This window comes from Podarcis vaucheri (assembly GCF_965113315.1).
Source record: "Podarcis vaucheri genome assembly, chromosome: 2".
NCBI lineage: Eukaryota > Metazoa > Chordata > Lepidosauria > Squamata > Lacertidae > Podarcis > Podarcis vaucheri.
The window spans coordinates 2,441,170-2,458,905 of NC_138760.1; the positions used below are offsets into that span (position 1 = coordinate 2,441,170).

At 47.5% G+C, this 17,736-nt stretch overlaps 1 protein-coding gene across 1 annotated transcript in view; it reads left to right on the forward strand.

Annotated features, from left to right (window-relative positions):
• Positions 1-12,031, forward strand: part of ENDOU (endonuclease, poly(U) specific) — a 30,253-nt gene extending 18,222 nt beyond the window's left edge. The window contains exons 5-9 of the mRNA XM_082208794.1: positions 5,832-6,034; positions 7,054-7,167; positions 7,806-7,912; positions 10,000-10,142; positions 11,369-12,031. Of these exons, the coding sequence (XP_082064920.1) occupies positions 5,832-6,034; positions 7,054-7,167; positions 7,806-7,912; positions 10,000-10,142; positions 11,369-11,483 (682 nt within the window). The 3' untranslated portion in view covers positions 11,484-12,031. The remainder of the gene's footprint in view (positions 1-5,831; positions 6,035-7,053; positions 7,168-7,805; positions 7,913-9,999; positions 10,143-11,368) is intronic.
• The last annotated feature ends 5,705 nt before the right edge of the window (positions 12,032-17,736 follow it).

Genomic DNA, 17,736 nt, shown 5'->3' on the forward strand with positions numbered 1-17,736 from the left:
AAGTTTAGGGATTAAGATAGGGTGCAACACCCTGGCCGATCGACGGAAAAGTCAAGGCCCTCTTGCTTCCCAACACGTTGAAAAAGTATCTCCCCATAGACCTGAGCAGTTCTGCGGAGGCGGCCATCTGACTTCAAGGGTGGACCAAGAAGACCACTGATCTACCAAGGGGTTTATCCAATCTCTGAGGCCTTCACGCCATACGCACCAGTCAGTTGTGGACACGGATGTTGGTCACGCATGGGATGACATTCATGGGATTGTTGCACAGGGTGTTACTGCACCATACTGATTCACACACATGGACTGGGATTTTGCCCTACAATGGACGAATGCCCCACCATGCAGGAGGGCTTCTGCAGCTCAGACCATCCCATACTCTGCCATCATCAGCAATGCATAGTTCACATCCTCTTGGTAGTACATGGAGTTGGCTTTCCTCTCCAGCAGCTCATGAAGGACCGCAATCCATCTGTCATCTTCTACCACGGCGCTGGAGCTTCACAAGAAAACAAGGCAAATAAAACACCACCATGACCATATGAGAAGGGCAAAGTTCTGCACTGGTGGTGCTGGTGGTTTGGTAACAATTAAGAGCCAGTCAGTAGGCAGCTCAGAGGGAAGAACGGTGTGCCAGTGAGAAGCCATGTCATTCTGGGCCACATTCTGGGGGCCACATGCCAGTGGTGGGCAGGGCCAGAGTGGGAAGGAGAAACTAATGTGATTTATTTTATTTATTTATTTTACCATTAGACCACCAGGTCCATCTAGCTCAGTAGTGTATGCACTGACTGACAGCAGCAACAGCTCTGCAGGGTTTCAGGCAGGGGATATTATAAGCACCAACTGGGAGATGCCATTAGGGACTGAACCTGGGGCCTTCTGTGTGTACTTAAGGTGCTCTCCCCTTAGCCATGGCCCTTTTCCTGAAAGGCAGGGTTCCATTTGTGCATTTCATGGTATTTATACACCGCTTGCTTGTAGAAAACCCTCAAACATGCTAGTCCTCATAGTTTTGAAGACTGGGCTGAACTGAATAAGAACCCAGCTCAGTATTGTCTACATTGATGGGGAAGCAGCTTCCCAGTTACCTTTCCATCATTTCCTGCAGCACAGGATCCATACATTCCAAGATCTTGTCGACCAACGGCTGGTACTCAAAGCCATGGAGAAAAGGCATTCTGCCCCACCCCCCTGCGTTGATTCATTCAGGAAATGGTCTAAAGCTTCTTCCTTGGCCTACCAAAAAATAAATTCTTCATCATCATCACATTATTTTAAAATACTCACACACACACCCATCCAGGAAACAAGAGGCATTATCACATTTCAAGGATAAATTGCAGCCAGGGACAATCATTCATGGAGGGTGTGGCCTGGAGGAAGTCCCAAGGGCCACACAGAGAGGCCTCAAGGGCCAGATCTGTACCCCCACTGTCCCAGGCATAAGATTCCCTACTCCTACTTTTGAAAAAGCACCATCTTAAAAGAGCTGTGTGAGAGGAATGCAGTGACCTTGGTCGCAAACTGTAAAGGGAACTTGTCATTTTTAACCTGTCAAAAAGGTAGTTTTTAAGCCAGTTTCAAACCTTTGGGAGTAAATTGCCATGAGCATAGTGCATTTGAAGGGGAAACTCTGGGTGCACCAGACAAAAATGACTTGTGGTAAAAATGGGCCCCTGGGCCAGCAATAAGCGTTTCAGGGCTAGTCACTCAAGGGAACTTTCTGCAAGGCTGTCAGAGGTTAAGGAGACAGGCTTTGCCAGGGTCCATCCTTAAGATGCCACAGCAACAAAACAACTTGATGTCTTGGGAGACCAAGGGCATGCAGGGCTCCTGCTCTCAGCTTGCTAGGGCAGGATGGAACTGGGGCCACCCCACCCAGGAGTCAAGAGACTAGTAGCTCATGACATGGCATTCCTGTCTTGGGAAGGAGTGATACAGTGGCAAGTAGAAGGCTAGCCCCTTAGCTCATGAGTAGGCAAACTAAGGCCTGGAGGCCGGATCTGGCCCAATCACCTTCTCAATCTGGCCCGTGGACAGTCAGCGTGTTTTTACATGAGTAGAATGCGTCCTTTTATTTAAAATGCATCTCTGGGTTATTTGTGGGGCATAGGAATTCATTCATTCATTTCCCCCAAAAAAATATAGTCTGAGGGACTGGCCCCCTGATGAAAAAGTTTGCTGACCCTGCTTTAGATGCATGCCTTTATGTGGAGTAGCACAGTCATTAACCCAACAGGTCCAGAGTTTCCTTGCCCCTCCAATCCTAGAAAAGAACTCTCGATTGCAACTGCCATTGCCCTGTTGATATAGAATCAGAGCTGTAGCGCCATTCATAACGTAAGAATATTCTTCACAATTATGAGCAGGGCAGTGGAGACAAGTTGGAAGCTGCAACAGCCTATGATTCTATGAAATTAACCCAGAGCAAGAGATGTGATCTCACAGTGTTCAAAAAGCTAAAAAGACCCTCTCCTTATCAAGGAGGCCACCTGACTTTTCTTTCCAGGGGCAGGATGGGTCTGCATTTCAGATCCGCCCCCCCCCCCAAGTAAACTACTACTACTTTTTTTAAGCTACCACATTTCCCGAGGCAAGTTGCAAGGCCCCATGACTGGCAGCGGGTCCACTGTAGGATAGAAAAGCTATTTGCCACATGACTCCTGGATCCTGGGGTTACGGACGCAAAACCAGAATGGCTATCCCCCACTCCTCACTCCATATGCAGCAGCACTTTCTATTATAATTTTTTGTAGAGAATTTATTTGGCTATTTTTGCAATTTGTGGCATTTGGAAGGTTGTAACCAGCCACAGCAAAACAGGTTGTACAGAGAGCACAGTGGGACTTAAGTTTAGGCATGTATAGGACAGAAAAACCCAATGAACAGCTTGGCTGAGTGGGGATTTGAACCTGGGTCTCCCCAGTCCTAGACCTACAGACTCTAACCACTACACCACACTGCTTGCACTGGGGGTGAACCTTTTTCACTTTGCAAAGTCACAGCTTCTGAAATAGGTGCTGCTGGTGGTGAAGGAACACTGCCTCACTCTAGTCCATTCATGCCCACACAATGTGATTATTTTCAAGGTTCTGATGTTTTCATTTCTGTCAAGGAAAGCACTTCCCTGTAAATGGTGCAGGAGAACTCATGCAAATCTTTCCCAAAAAGTAGGGAATGCTGCCCCATTTCATTCTTTGGAGGGCTGGCCCCGCCCCAAATTGCCACTGCAGCTGTCGCTTGTTACCTCCATGAGTAGACTAAGAGGAAGTCCATGGGAAATGTTAAAAGAGAAAGGCTACCCTTCTGACATAAAAAATGGGGTTTCCCCAAGAAAAGGCACTTTACTTCGTTTTTCACTTCCAGTAAAAAAACCAACAGCTGCAATTAATGCTAACCAATTTTGAATGGGGCAAGCATTCTAATGGCCAAGAGCAGGTGTGGGGAATGCTGTGCCCCTGCCCCTGGATGTTACTGAACTACAACACAACTCCAGCCGTTCCTAGCCACGCCGGGGAGGGCTGATGAAAGATTCTCCATCCCTGGCGTAATGAGCTATCCAATTTTGCCTGCATATTATCCTTGCACTTAGTAAACAAAGCTAAAAAGTTTGAACCTGCCAAGCTAATATTTATTTTCAAGCCTGCTTTGTCATCGTCACTAAATGAATTTATCTTTCCCCCATAGAAATATGTAAATCCCCTGCCCACCCCCGCCACTGCCACCGCCACTGCCAGTAAGGGCAAGAAAATTAATGCAGACCAAGTAAGGTTTATAGGCAGCAAAATACAAATGATCAAACAAAGCCAGCATCTTCATAAACTGCCACCTGCTTCCAAAACCATTTGCTACAAACATAGGAACGAGCCCCCCTCACAAGGCTGTTAGGAAGATTTCACGGGCAGGGGGGCTTTCTGGAAGGAAGCGTCTGAACTGCCCTGAAGTGCTTTGTAAAATGCAGGCAAATTATTACTACGTTCAGTTTGGATAACCAGAGCAGCCTTCCCTCCCCACCACACACCACACTGGAAGAATCCCTTTGAGTGTCCGAAACCCCCAGTCTGCAATCCCAACACCCCTAGTTTGCAATGTACTTTTTTAAAAAAGTGCCTTACAGTTTAATAATTAGCGAGATTATTAAATTCTGTCTTTTTAAGTAACTTAATTTAATAAAGCCTTTTTTTGCTAAAACCAGCAAAAAACAAAACGAAAAACCCACATCAAAGTAGCCCATAAAAACATTTGTTTCAACCACCTTCCTCTCTGCCAATTCCCAACTCCCATTCCATCCTATTGGACCCACGTCTCCTACCTGCAGGGCGTGCCTCCGGGTTAGCAGGAAGTGGAAAGATGCTGAGCTCTTGAGCTGCACTTTTAAGCAGTTGCATCTCACAGCTGCAGCTCTCTCTCTCCTCATTGCTCGCTCTCCCCACAGTTTTCATCTAAGTGCCCTGAGTGACCTCCTGCCCTGCCAAGCAGAAACACAGCAAAGTAAATGTAGATGATGCTCAACTGGTTGCATCTCAGCTACAGGAAACAGGTTTTAAAGGAGGGAGGTGGAATCCACCTATTTAACATTCTAGTGCTTAAAACAAAGGTGGGAATACTCATTGAGATTCTCAACTTTAAAATTTGCATGTGGACATCCAAAATCTAAAAATTTCAGTTCAAGTGGATATTCAATTTACAATTTTTAAGGGGAAACTATTCCTTTTACTGGGCTTTTGTGCATCACTACTTTGGAAGCAAGAGTTGAGTTACAGCCAAAAAACAATTATACTTTTTTGAATGTCGGTTATCAGCCTTCCTATTTTCTTTAATGCTATAACATACACATGAGTAATACCGATTACTGAAATCTCAAGCAAATTTTCCTAGCATGTTGCTTAATCCTATCCATTTTTACTTGGAAGTGCCACAGTGTTCATTGAGGCATTATCCCAGATCAGCATACATAGATTGCAAAATGACAAATTTCATTTTGGTTGCATATCTAAAGTTCCACCTGTATCAAAGGAGTTCTTACTGAATCTGCATCCCATCAGATGGTGGATCTCGAGCAGAGGATAGAACCCTTAAACTGCAATCCTATGCTCACTTTCCTGGGAGAAAGTCTTAAGGGGCACAAAAGAACTGTGCAAAATACATGGTTAAACCAACAAGACTTTAAGATTTACTTCCTGTAATAAAAATATTTCACCATAAATGTGAAATTTTGCATTTAGATTTTAATATTTCACCAAAGTTCTATCTGAAATTTCATCTTCAATTTCATTTCCTAATGACTGAGTGACAGACCTCAGTGACTGGAGACATTAAGTTACGTCCAATGTTATTGCTGAACTATACTGGAAGAGGGAAATTCTCATTTCCTTTTAAATTAGACAGATGCCTCAAAGGCATACCCATGCTAAATTTTCATTTCTCTTCTAGGATTCTTTCCAGTGAATAGAAGCAGTACATGGTGCTTGACCTCTTCCCAGTCTCCTCCCTCTTCTCCATCTGCCCACTCATCGTTGTCGCACCACCACCTGGCCTTCTTCACTTTGGGATTCCCCAGCTGGTTTCTCTCACCATTCCTCTACATCCAGCCAGTCCGTGACACTCCCCGCATGCTAGATTTGTATGATTAGAAAGTTGTTTCTTTTTAATACAAGGCAGCGTTCAGTTGTGTGTACAGTAGTACAGTCCAGGCAGAGGGCATTTTAATAGGAAACATTCTATTTCTGTGTGCTTCAGCTCCTAACCTCAGGAGAGTTTAGCTGGGGACCCCGTAAGAACAAAAAAGACCATCTTCATAGCAGGTATTTTTGTTTGTGTGTGTGCAGGCTCTTCAGCTACGTCAACCAGGAGAAGCTCTTTTCCAAGCCTACTTATGCCAGTTTCATTAAGCTGCTGGATAATTACCATAAAAGTGTAGGGACAGGGGAAGAATTCACTGCTGAGCAACTGAAGGAGCAGGATAACTTCCTGAGTGAGGTCATGAAGACTGAGGTGATGAAAGTGCTTTACAAATTCCTGCACAGCAAACGTAAGTCTTTCTTCATAATAAGGTCTCTGCCAGCATAGCCACTATGGTCCCTCCAGGTGTTGTTGACTACCACTCCCATCAGCCCAGACCATGGCCCATGCTACCTGGGGCTTATGGGTATTATAGTCCAAATTTCTGGAGTTGGATACGCCTGACCTCTGCAACTGAATTTAAGGGCCTTTTTGGTAGTAGCACCCGAGTTATGGGGTTCCCTCCCCAGAGAGGCCCTTTCCAGGTATAGACGTTTTTCCCAAGGCCTTTTAAATTTGTGGAATGTTCTCCCCAGGGAGGCTCACCTGACTCCTTCGTTATACACCTTTAGGCATCAGGCACAAATGTTCCTCTTCAACCAGGCCTTTGGCTGATGGACATCCTTTTAAATGTGTTTGTGGGAGGGGAGGGAGATTTGTTGGTTGCAATTGTTTTTATTACGTATTTTGTGTTTTTATCTTGTATTTCTATGTTGTGAACTGCCCTAAGGTCTATGGATGAAGGGAGATATAAAAAAGAAATAAATAAAAAGAAATAAATAATTCTTAATATATTTTGGAGAGCTTTTTCCTGCTATTTTATGTGGCTGCTGTTTTTATCTAAGGTGTGTTTGTGTGCTGGGGGGGGGTAGTGGCAGTGCCTGTTGGATGATGAGTGCAACATCATTGCCCAAAACCCTCCTGTACCTATTCTCTCACTGTATATCCCTCTCTTTCCTTGATATTGTAGTTTTCATTTTTGGGTTGTTGTTGTTTTAAATGAAATCTCTCTAGTGCTCGGAACCCCAAGATTCTTGGGGTGGAAGTCATGACAGTTTAAACATTTTAGTGCAAAGTCTGACTTTCATTCAAACACTACTTTTTCTGCGAGTGTCACATCATTAGTAAACACAGCTGGTCCCCATTGCTTCACCCAAGCTATGCAGAACATTAAAGGGGAGATACAGGATTTCTTTGGGATATTTTATTTTGGTTCTTTTGAGTGAGAAATTAATGCCTTTTGTCTTCCCCTCCCCATCTCTTTCCTAGATCGTTATGGCACAGAGGCAGAGTTTGTTGCTGACCTAAAGGAGATATGGTTTGGCCTTTATTCCAGGGGCAAAGATGAGCATGACTCCAGTGGCTTTGAACATGTGTTTATAGGTACACTCATAAAAACCAACAAACCTCCACCTTCCACAGTTTCATGCAATTACCCACCTCCACTTATTTGCAAGCGTTGTTTGCCCCATCTGATGCTGTTTTGACACCATTTTTTAAACTTGAGAAAGTTTCTATTTTGAATTATCTAAACAATTAAGAAGCACATGATGATGTCGCAACAACATGTAGCCAGTCAGGTTTAGAAACAGGGTGGCACCATTAGCTTGAATCTACTAGCCTTCTCTGTGGTTTTGGCTACATGAACATTTGCACAGGAAGACTCAAACTGGCATTAATATATACAGTACTAGACCGCAGGGCAGCTTGCACCACTCCCCTGGGTTCCCTCTAGCTGCACTGCTGCTGCTTACTGGCATGGAGAAGAAGAGGGGCAAGGCAGTGGCAGTGTGCTGGCCCAGTTGCACTGCACTGACTTCATTGCCACTTCACACCTCTGCAACCAGGTTGGCTGAACGGTGCAGCCCAACCACAACATCTGTTGCTGCATATATATATATGCAGATAAATACATATTTTCCTTTTGTTGTTCTCATCACCCAGAAGTAAACTTAAAATGCCCATATTTAGTGGCAGCAGGATTTACTAGCCATTAATGGAAAATGTTCTTTACTTTTTAGGGGAAGTCAAGAAAGGAAAAGTATCTGGATTCCACAACTGGATTCGTTTTTATCTGCTGGAGAAGCAGGGTATAATTAACTATTTCAGCTACAACTATGATGGTCCGGTGAGTATCCCTGGAAATGGCTACAGTCTTCCAGACTCTTTGAAGGCATCTTGGAGAATGAAAGTTCCATTAAAAAAAAAATCCATAAATTTTGCATAACAGCTAAAATGAGACACAGACTTCTACCTCAATGACTGCAAACATTTTTTTTTTACTAATTTTTATTACTTTGTCATAAGTTATGCACAAATTAACACTTAGCCATGTAAACAATGGGACGCGGGTGGCGCTGTGGGTAAAAGCCTCAGCGCCTAGGGCTTGCCGATCGAAAGGTCGGCGGTTCGAATCCCCGCGGCGGGGTGCGCTCCTGCTGCTCGGTCCCAGCGCCTGCCCACCTAGCAGTTCGAAAGCACCCCCGGGTGCAAGTAGATAAATAGGTACCGCTTACCAGCGGGAAGGTAAACGGCGTTCCGTGTGCTGCGCTGGCTCGCCAGATGCAGCTTTGTCACGCTGGCCACGTGACCCGGAAGTGTCTCCGGACAGCGCTGGCCCCCGGCCTCTTGAGTGAGATGGGCGCACAAACCCCAGAGTCTGTCAAGACTGGCCCGTTCGGGCAGGGGTACCTTTACCTTTACCTTTATGTAAACAATAACAGAACCACGCATAGATCAAGCATTTTAGAAAATTTATTTTAGTGCCACAGAAAGGAGCAAATGTTGGTGGGGCAGTGCCCAGTTGCCCCAGTAAACCAGCCTCTGCTGCCTGTTCCTAGTCTCCCTGCTCTAACAGCCATGTGCCTGATATATAGCAATAAACAACAAAGGGCTTCATTTGGAGGTGCCTCTCCACAAAATACTGCCCTACACTGCCACCTAGGGTTGGGTGACAGAATGAGATGATCCCTAAGAAGCATATTTTTCAGGGAGGAATGAAAATGCTGGATGCCAGACTCACCTGCTGCCTATAGCAAAGCTCAAACCACTCTATTAAGTAAACTGCATTCTGCCGTTTAACTGAACTCTCTTAGGCTGTGGTCCTGAGTTTCGCACCTGTGGGCAACAAGATATCCTCAGGCATCTCCTCTAGTGACCACCAAGGTCCGAGCCTATTATGTTAAAACAAAAGCCTTCATAACACTCTTTTGGGGAAATTGTTAGGTGTTTTGCGAGGAGGGAGTCCTGAGCACTGGCAATTTTCTTTTGTGAAATGGGCATGTTGTGGTGCCCATGGCAATTCCCTAGATTTACAATGTGTTCCTGACCTCTGTACAATGTGTTGGGGACCTCTGTTCTTAGAACACCTATTTCAGAGGGTGCCTCCCCTTTGAAAGGTCACAATCTGTTATGTTCTGAACACCAAGAGAAGGTAAAGAGGAACAGAGCACAGGGAATACATATTCTGACTTAGTATTATATGGCTGCTTTGCATCTCAAGGCAGTAAAATGTAGATCCATCAGCACCAAAAAGGCTGTCTCTCTCTTGACCTAGTCTATGGGCAGCCTGTGCATAAGACCTCTGAGGGCAATCTCAAGGCCTGGGCAGGTTTACCTGGGTACAGTTGGACATAGGAACAGAGAAAGCAGCCTTCTCATGAGTCCATTTAGTTGGTCCATTTAGCTCAGTATTGTCTACATCAGCTGGCTGTGGCTCAACAGGGCTTCAGGCAGGGGACAATCCCAGCCCTACCTGGTGGTACCAGCTCCTTCAAATAACCTGGTTCCAAACAGTTTAGGGCTTTTTAGGCTGGAAACAAACAAGTAACCAATGCAGCAGACACATTACAGATGTTATCTGCTCAGACCATGTGCCCCCACAAGCATCCAAGGATTTCCAAATTACCTTGAAAAGCAGTCCGTCCACCCACTTTATCTGCACCTCATGCAGAGCACATTGCAATCATCTAGCCTCATTTACCCATAAGATGAACTCCTCAACTCTCACAAAAAGTATACACCTGTATTCTTCTGCCAAACATTGGAGGTGCGGCATGCTAGACCACTTATGTACCACCATCAACACAAATACTCATATCCTCAGAATTGGGCGGTTTTCACAGCTTAACACTGCAAAATTCTCTGTCTCCCCCCCCCCCAATGTCTTTAAATATCCTCCTTAATAATTTCTGGTGCTTTCATTTTCCGGTTTAGTGGACCTCATACCCAGATGTGTTGGGGCTGCAGTTCAATTGGGATGGATTTTACAAGGAGGTTGGAACAGCCTTTATTGGAAGCAGCCCTGAATTAGAATTTGGACTCTATTCACTGTGTTTCATTGCTAGGCCTGGAAAAGTGTGAGTATAATGACATTTACAGGACATCTACATAACTATTGTGTCTATAGACCTCTCCAGTGTGTTGTGTTCTTTTTAGAAAAAAGGGTGCCGGTACTCACCATGAAGTACAATGAGTGCCCTCCAAAACCCGCCATAGTATGCAAGGAAAAGGGAAAGGGGAGGAGGAGGGGAGAGCAAGCTCAAGCTCTTAAAGCTGCAGTTCCTAATTCATTACTATAAATACAAAATAAGTTATTAAAGATACAGTTCCTAAATCAGCAATATATGATTTTTTTTCATGTCTCCTGCCCAGACTGATACCTCAGTCAGTGAAGCATGAGACTCTTAATCTCAGGGTTGTGGGTTCAAGACTCACGTTGGGTGAAAGATTCCTGCACTGCAGGGGGTAGGACTAGAGGACTCTTGTGGTCCCTTCCAGCTCTACAATGCTATTATTCTTCCTCTTCCTGCACTCCTTACCACCAACCACATTTTATTACAGTTTAAACCCCTTAATTAGACATTAGGACTGTGCAAATACCCCAATTCAGTTCAAGGCCCAAATCAGTTCCTAATTGGATCAGGACCTAATTAGGACCACTGATCAAAGTCTGAACTGCATTGGGGTCCTTTGCACTGCTGTACTAATTGTATCTGTGGCATCTAGTCCCTGCTGTGCAGGCTGCAAAGCAAGCATGGGGTTTGTCTACTGCCTTTGGAATGGAGAGCCAAATACTTTGTTAGTTCAGATGACAGATGGTCAAGAGGAGGGTGCAGATAAAATTTGAGAGAGAGGACAAGGCAGGTGGCTCAGGAACAGTATTTTATTTCATAAAATGTATATGCCGCTTGATCGTAAAAAATAGAGAAAGGAAAAGAAAAGCCTCGAAGTGGTATGGAACAGGTTCACCCAAACACAATAAGTTGACTTACTGTTTGTAGATGTTGCAGCCGTCTTATGACTGGTTCTGCTCATGTTCAGTTCACACAGTCAGGACAATCCGTGTTTTGGAAATATGTTGAGTTGTGATCTGGATGTTTTTTTGCAAGGCTGATGATTCCACATGCACCAGTCTGTGGGAAAGGGAGAGGGAGAGGGTGTTGGTGGCAATGCAAAGCTGACTTGAATAAGAACTAGTTTTCTCCCAGTGTGGAACTTCTGATTGGAACTGTAGTCTGGTTCAAAAGAAAGAGCTGAAGGTTTGAGTAGCAAGATTATTAAATGTCAATCTTCTGTTCTTCAGGTGTCAACTGAAAATTGGGGGCTACAACCTGGGGATTCAGACTTATACCTGGGATAAATCCACCTATGGAAATGGGAAAAGGTACATAGCCACAGCTTATGTGGTTTCCCCATGATGCTATAAGATCCTGAATATGAAAACATTCTGAATGGCCAGGTGCAGTCTGCATGATGCAGCTGCATTTGTCTGGGAGCTGCTCTACATAGCCTCTCATCTTTCGATTGTACATTTTTGTCTGTTTGTTTGTCTAAGTCATATGGAGTGTGCAACAGGTCTTGTGACTGGAACTCATCTGTGACAGTGAGCACCATTCATGCTCCAAGTAATACTCTGCCAGAAGTGACTCCACATTTTGCCTAAAGCACAGTCCAAGGTGGATTCACAAAAAACACCTGGAGAATGTAAATGGAAAGTGAAACAATCATCATCAACAACAACTGGGCGAAAACAAACTTTTCTATCCCAAGAACATAAGAGGAGCCTTACTGGAGGTCCATCTCGTCCAGCCTCCAGTTCTCACAGTTGCCAACCAGATGCCCATGGAAAGCCCACAGGGAGGACATGCACTGGGGCACCCTCCACATTTTTTATCCCCAGCAACTGGTATTTAAAGGCATGTCACTTGAGACACTGAAGGCAGGACACCACCACCATCTCTAGGAACCACTGGTAGTCGTATCCTTCTATCTAAGGCAAAATTTGGTATAAAATGGAGGTTCCTACCCCCAAGAAATTTCACAGGCAGCCAAACTAGAGCCAAGAATGCTAGCAACATTTCTCAGCAGGGGTGGGTCCAGGGTTGATGGTGCCCTCCAGGCAAATAGTACTCTAGTGAGCCCCCTGATCTGTCACTGGGTCCTCGAAGGCTGCTCTAGCTCTTGTGGCAACACTCTAAGCAACACTGAACAGCTTAGGGTGGTTAAGTATTGTCTGGGGATGGTTAGCTGCTTGTGCTTAAAATTGTGCCCCTTCAGAGTTTGTGCGACCCCACAAACCTCTGTGTGTGACAGAGCTCCTCAGACATGTCTGCTCTAGTCACTAGTAGAGTCTGACAGTGGCTGTCTGCGGAAGCGCTTCCAGCAAAGAAGTTCCTTAACGGAAACGCGTCTCCTGGACTCACGACGTGGCAGCTTCCGGCGAAGCATGGGTCTCCCTGCAGTTGCCTCTGACACCTCCCCGCTATTTTCGCTCGAAGTGTCTCTCACCCCTTTCTCTCCCCTGCTGCTTCCTGCCTGGGCTGCTGCGTCTCTCTCAGCATTACTGAGATCCTCCTCCAGAGACCCCGCGCTCCCCCTGCTGGTCCCTGCTTTGGCTGTTGACTCTCTCCCAGTCTCTGGGAGCCTTACCACTTCCCTTTCCTCCGATGTCAGTTCCCTGACATCCACCTCCCCTCCAGGGCCCCCCTCTCCCCCGCCCCTACTCTCTCCTCTGGGCGGTGAGGAGCTGAAACCCCTAAAAGAATCCTCTTCATCTTCAGACGTCTCGAACAATTCCCTCCATCGGTCTTCGTTCCGACTCGCTGAATCCTCCTCCACCTCGGAATCAGCGAACCCCTCCAACTCTTCTTCGTCGTCGGTGGTGGCGAAGTATTCCCTCCGGAACCTCGCCACTGGCTGGGGTTTTCTAGGGAATCTCTGATGAAAAGTTTCAATCAAAACCTCGTCATCTACATCCTCTGCCCTGACCCAGGTGTTTTCCGACTCCGGCTCCCCTTCCCACATTACCAAATACTCTACTTGCTCTCCCCTCCACCTGGAATCGAGAATCTCCGCTACATGGTAGCTGTGTTCTTTTTCCTCCATAGCTGGTCCCCTATTGACCCTCCCCTCTCTGTCCCCTATATACGGTGACAGCAATGATCTGTGGAACACTGGGTGCAACTTCATGTGGTTCGGTAACCGGAGTCTGAAAGCCACTGGGTTGACCTGTTGCGTGACTTCAAATGGGCCCAGTCTTTTGGGTCTTAACTTCTTACAACCTCCTTTAAATGGTAACCCTTGGGTGGACAGCCACACCTGGTCCCCCACCCTAATACTTTCCCCTTCCCTTCTGGTTTTGTCTGCCTGCCTCTTATATTCCTCCTTCGCCCTGTTTAAATTAAGTTGGAGCTGGCGATGGATCGCTTCCATTTCTTCAACGAACTGTTCTGCGGCAGGAACGCTCCAGTTCTCCCCCTCCCCCCCTGGGAAGGCTCGGGGATGACACCCGTGATTGGCCAAAAAAGGGCTCATCCCCGTGGACACGTTCTCTGCATTGTTATAGGCAAATTCTGCCAACGCCAGCTTCTCCACCCAATCATTCTCTCTGTCATTCACATAACACCTCAAATATTGCTGGAGGACACCATTAGCTCTTTCCGCCTGCCCATTGGTTTCTGGATGACGGGCAGTGGAAAAATTCACCTCTACATGCAATAAGCTCATGAGCTTCCTCCAGAACCTGGAAGTAAATTGTTTCCCTCGGTCCGAAACCACCCTCAAGGGGGCACCATGCAACCTAAACACATTTTCCACAAACAATTTAGCGGTTTCTTCTGCTGTGACCGCATGTGAGCAGGCTATAAAGTGGGCCATCTTGGTTAACAGGTCTACCACAACCATAATGGCTGTCTTCCCTTTGGACCTGGGCAGATCAGTCATGAAATCTATGGCCACTGCCTCCCATGGTCTTTCCGGCGTGGGTAGTGGTTCTAATAAACCTGCCGGTGCCCGCCTCTCCCCCTTGGCTCGTTGACATCGGTCACACCCTTTCACATATTCACGCACATCTTCCCTGACCTTGGGCCACCAGAATTCCCTGGTAACCAGCCACATGGTTTTGTGTTGCCCAAAATGCCCTGCTGTGGGGCTATCGTGCAGTTGCTTGAGTACCTTTTCCCTCAATTCCCCTTCAGGTATGTATAACGCTCCCTTGTAGTACAACGCCCCGTTTCTCTCCTCAAAACCCCCGGGTTTGTCTCCCTCCCTCCTGAGACCCCTGAGTTTGTCCTGGGCGTATTCATCCTGCACCGTTCCCTCTACCAGTTCCCTTTGCCCCACCAATACCGCCCCACACACCCAGCGGTCCTCGGGAATGACATGGGTCTCTTCGGGTGCACCCTCTCCCTCCAAATATTCAGGTTTGCGTGAGAGAGCGTCCGCCCTAACGTTCTCCGGGCCTGGTACGTAACAAATCTCAAAGTTAAATTTGGAGAACTCCTGGGCCCATCTCAACTGCCTTTGGTTGAGCACTCGCGCAGTTCTCCAATACTCTAGATTCTTATGGTCCGTGCACACTTGCACCTTCTGTTGTGCACCAATTAGTAGGTGCCTCCATCTCCGGAAGGCCTCATAAATCGCAAGAAGTTCCCGGTCGTACACCGTGTAGTTTCTCTCAGATTTGTTCAGCTTTCGCGAAAAGAAGGCACACGGTCGCCACTCTGACCCCTCCTTCCCCGGCTGCAGAAGCAGCACCGCCCCTATGGCTCTGTCAGAAGCGTCTGTTTCGACCCTCAGCTTTTTTTGTAAATCCACATGTAGAAGTTGTTCGTCAGAGGCGAAGGCCCTTTTCAGTTCCTCAAACGCTCGCTCCGCCTCCCCCGTCCAAACAAACTTCTTTTTGCTGCTGAGACAGTCCGTGATGGGCGCCGTCAGGTGGGCGAAGTTTCGGATGAACTTACGATAAAAGTTTCCAAACCCTAGGAACCTCTGCACATCCTTCTTGGTCTTGGGTGTTTTCCATTCCAGCACCGCTTGAACCTTGCCGGGGTCCATGGCCAACCCCTTGTCTGACAAGCGGTACCCCAGGAATTCCACCTCCTTGGTATGAAACTGACACTTCTCCAGTTTCACCCACAGTCTGTTGGCTTGCAGCCTGCTCAACACTTCTCTGACGTCTCTCACATGTTGCTCCTCATTCTCCGAATACACCAACACGTCATCTAAGAAGGCCACGCAATTCTTGTAGAGCAAAGGCCCCAGTACATGGTTCATAAAGGCTTGAAAACACGCGGAGCCTGTTTGTAATCCAAAAGGCATAACGAGGTATTCAAATGCCCCCAGAGGGGTGAACATGGTGGTCTTCCATTCATCCCCTTTCCTTATACGTATCAGGTTGTACGCCCCCCTTAGGTCCAGCTTTGTAAAAATCTTTCCTTTTCGCACCCTGGTCAAAATATCGTCAATCCTGGGCATAGGAAAAGCCGCCGGCTCTGTCACTGCATTTAGGGCCCGAAAGTCACATACCAGCCTCGGCTTGTCCGTGTTTTTTTTATCCACAAAAAACACTGGGCTACCCCCCGCTGCCTTGGACTCTCTGATGAAGCCTCTCTTCAGGTTCTTGTCAATGAACGCTCGCAACTCCTGCATCTCCCTGTCTGACATGGCATACAACTTGCCTACAGGAAGCTGTGCTCCAGGGAGTAAATTGATCTGGCAATCAAAGGGCCTATGCGGGGGTAGTTGGTCCGCTTCCTTCTCGCTGAACACGTCGCTGAGATCAGCATACTGTGGTGGCACCTTCCCCTTCTCCATTACTTCCGTCCCTGCTAGGGTGGCTTGGGCCCCTGCTGACCCCTTCTCCGCCCTGCAGTGTTCTAAGCAATGTGCGGAACCGAAGGAAACCACTCTTTGATGCCAGCCCACCAGCGGATCATGTAGGGCTAGCCAGCTCATTCCCAAAATAATGGGAGCGCCTCCCAAGGTGGCCACATTAAACGCTATCAGTTCTGTGTGCCTTGCCACCCTCATTATCATTGGGACGGTCTGCAAGCTGACGCCTCCTCCCAACAGTTCCCTGCCATCGATCGTGGTCACCTGCAGGGGGTTGCTTAAAGGGATAGTCTGTATCTGGTGCTCAGCAGCAAACTCCTTGCTCATGAAATTGCAGGAGCTGCCTGAGTCCAACAGCGCCTTAATTTTTAGGGGGTGTCCATTTTGCAGCTCTAGCGACACTTCAATCACTAGAGCAGGTCGAGGAGCTTCTGGCACTGGCACTTGGGGAAGGGGCACTTTCACTGCTCTTTGGCCTGGCTGCAGTGCCCTGCTGGCAACCAGGCGTTGGCTTTTACCTGCTCCGTTTCTCCCTGCTCTTCCCCCTCAACAGCTCCCACCATCCCTTGCCATTCCTTCCTCTGGGGGCAGACTCTGGCAAAGTGACCTGGCTGTTGGCAGAGATAGCATTTCCGGGCTCCCTTTCCCTCCTTCTTCGCCCCCTCACTGGGCTTTGAAACTGCGCGCGCGCGGGCTGTTCCGATTTCCATCGGCTCTGCAGGCGGGAAAGCTGGCTCAGGAATGTCTGGAATGCGTAACTCCTTCCAACGTTCCCCTCTCCCTTCCCGCCTCTCCAAGGCTCTTGCCTCCTGGCGCGCTCCAATGGTCAGCGCAGATTTGGTCAGCTGATCCATAGACACCGCCCTGGGGCTCCTGGCCAGCTCGTCTTTCACAGCTGAAGAAAGACCTTCTTCAAATAGCATCTGAATGGGTGCTGCCGATAAATCCCACCCCAATCTGTGAATCAGCATGGTAAATTCAGTCCAGTACTCACGGACAGATCTGCTTCCCTGCTTGCAAGCCATTAGCTGTCTGCGCACCACCCCTTCCTCAATATCGCTGGAAAACATGATATCCATTGCACGAAAGAATTTCATAGTGTCCTTTAGGATATCGTTGTGCGTTGCCATCAGGGGTCGAACCCAGTCCCGCGCCCCCTTCTCAAGATGCCCAATTACGAACGCAACTCGCGATTCCTCATCAGGGAACTCATCAAACTGCACATTCAGAGCATATTGCATCTCAGTCCTAAAGGCATGGTAATCCTTGGGGTCCCCCCCAAACTTCTGCACCAATCCTGGTACCTTTCTGGGGAACTGAGTGGTTCTCCCCTTTTTGTCAGCATCCTGAGCCCTTCTCTCCTCGAGCCTCGCCGTCTGCAGCGCAAGTTGGACCTCCAGAGCTTGATACCTTTCTTCCAAGCTTGGACCAGCTCCAACCCCTGCGTCTCCGGTTCCGACTGGGTTGCTCATGATGCTTTCTCCTGCACAGGCAGTGTACAGAGACTGTCAGACTGCTGTCTGGGGATGGTTAGCTGCTTGTGCTTAAAATTGTGCCCCTTCAGAGTTTGTGCGACCCCACAAACCTCTGTGTGTGACAGAGCTCCTCAGACATGTCTGCTCTAGTCACTAGTAGAGTCTGACAGTGGCTGTCTGCGGAAGCGCTTCCAGCAAAGAAGTTCCTTAACGGAAACGCGTCTCCTGGACTCACGACGTGGCAGCTTCCGGCGAAGCATGGGTCTCCCTGCAGTTGCCTCTGACACCTCCCCGCTATTTTCGCTCGAAGTGTCTCTCACCCCTTTCTCTCCCCTGCTGCTTCCTGCCTGGGCTGCTGCGTCTC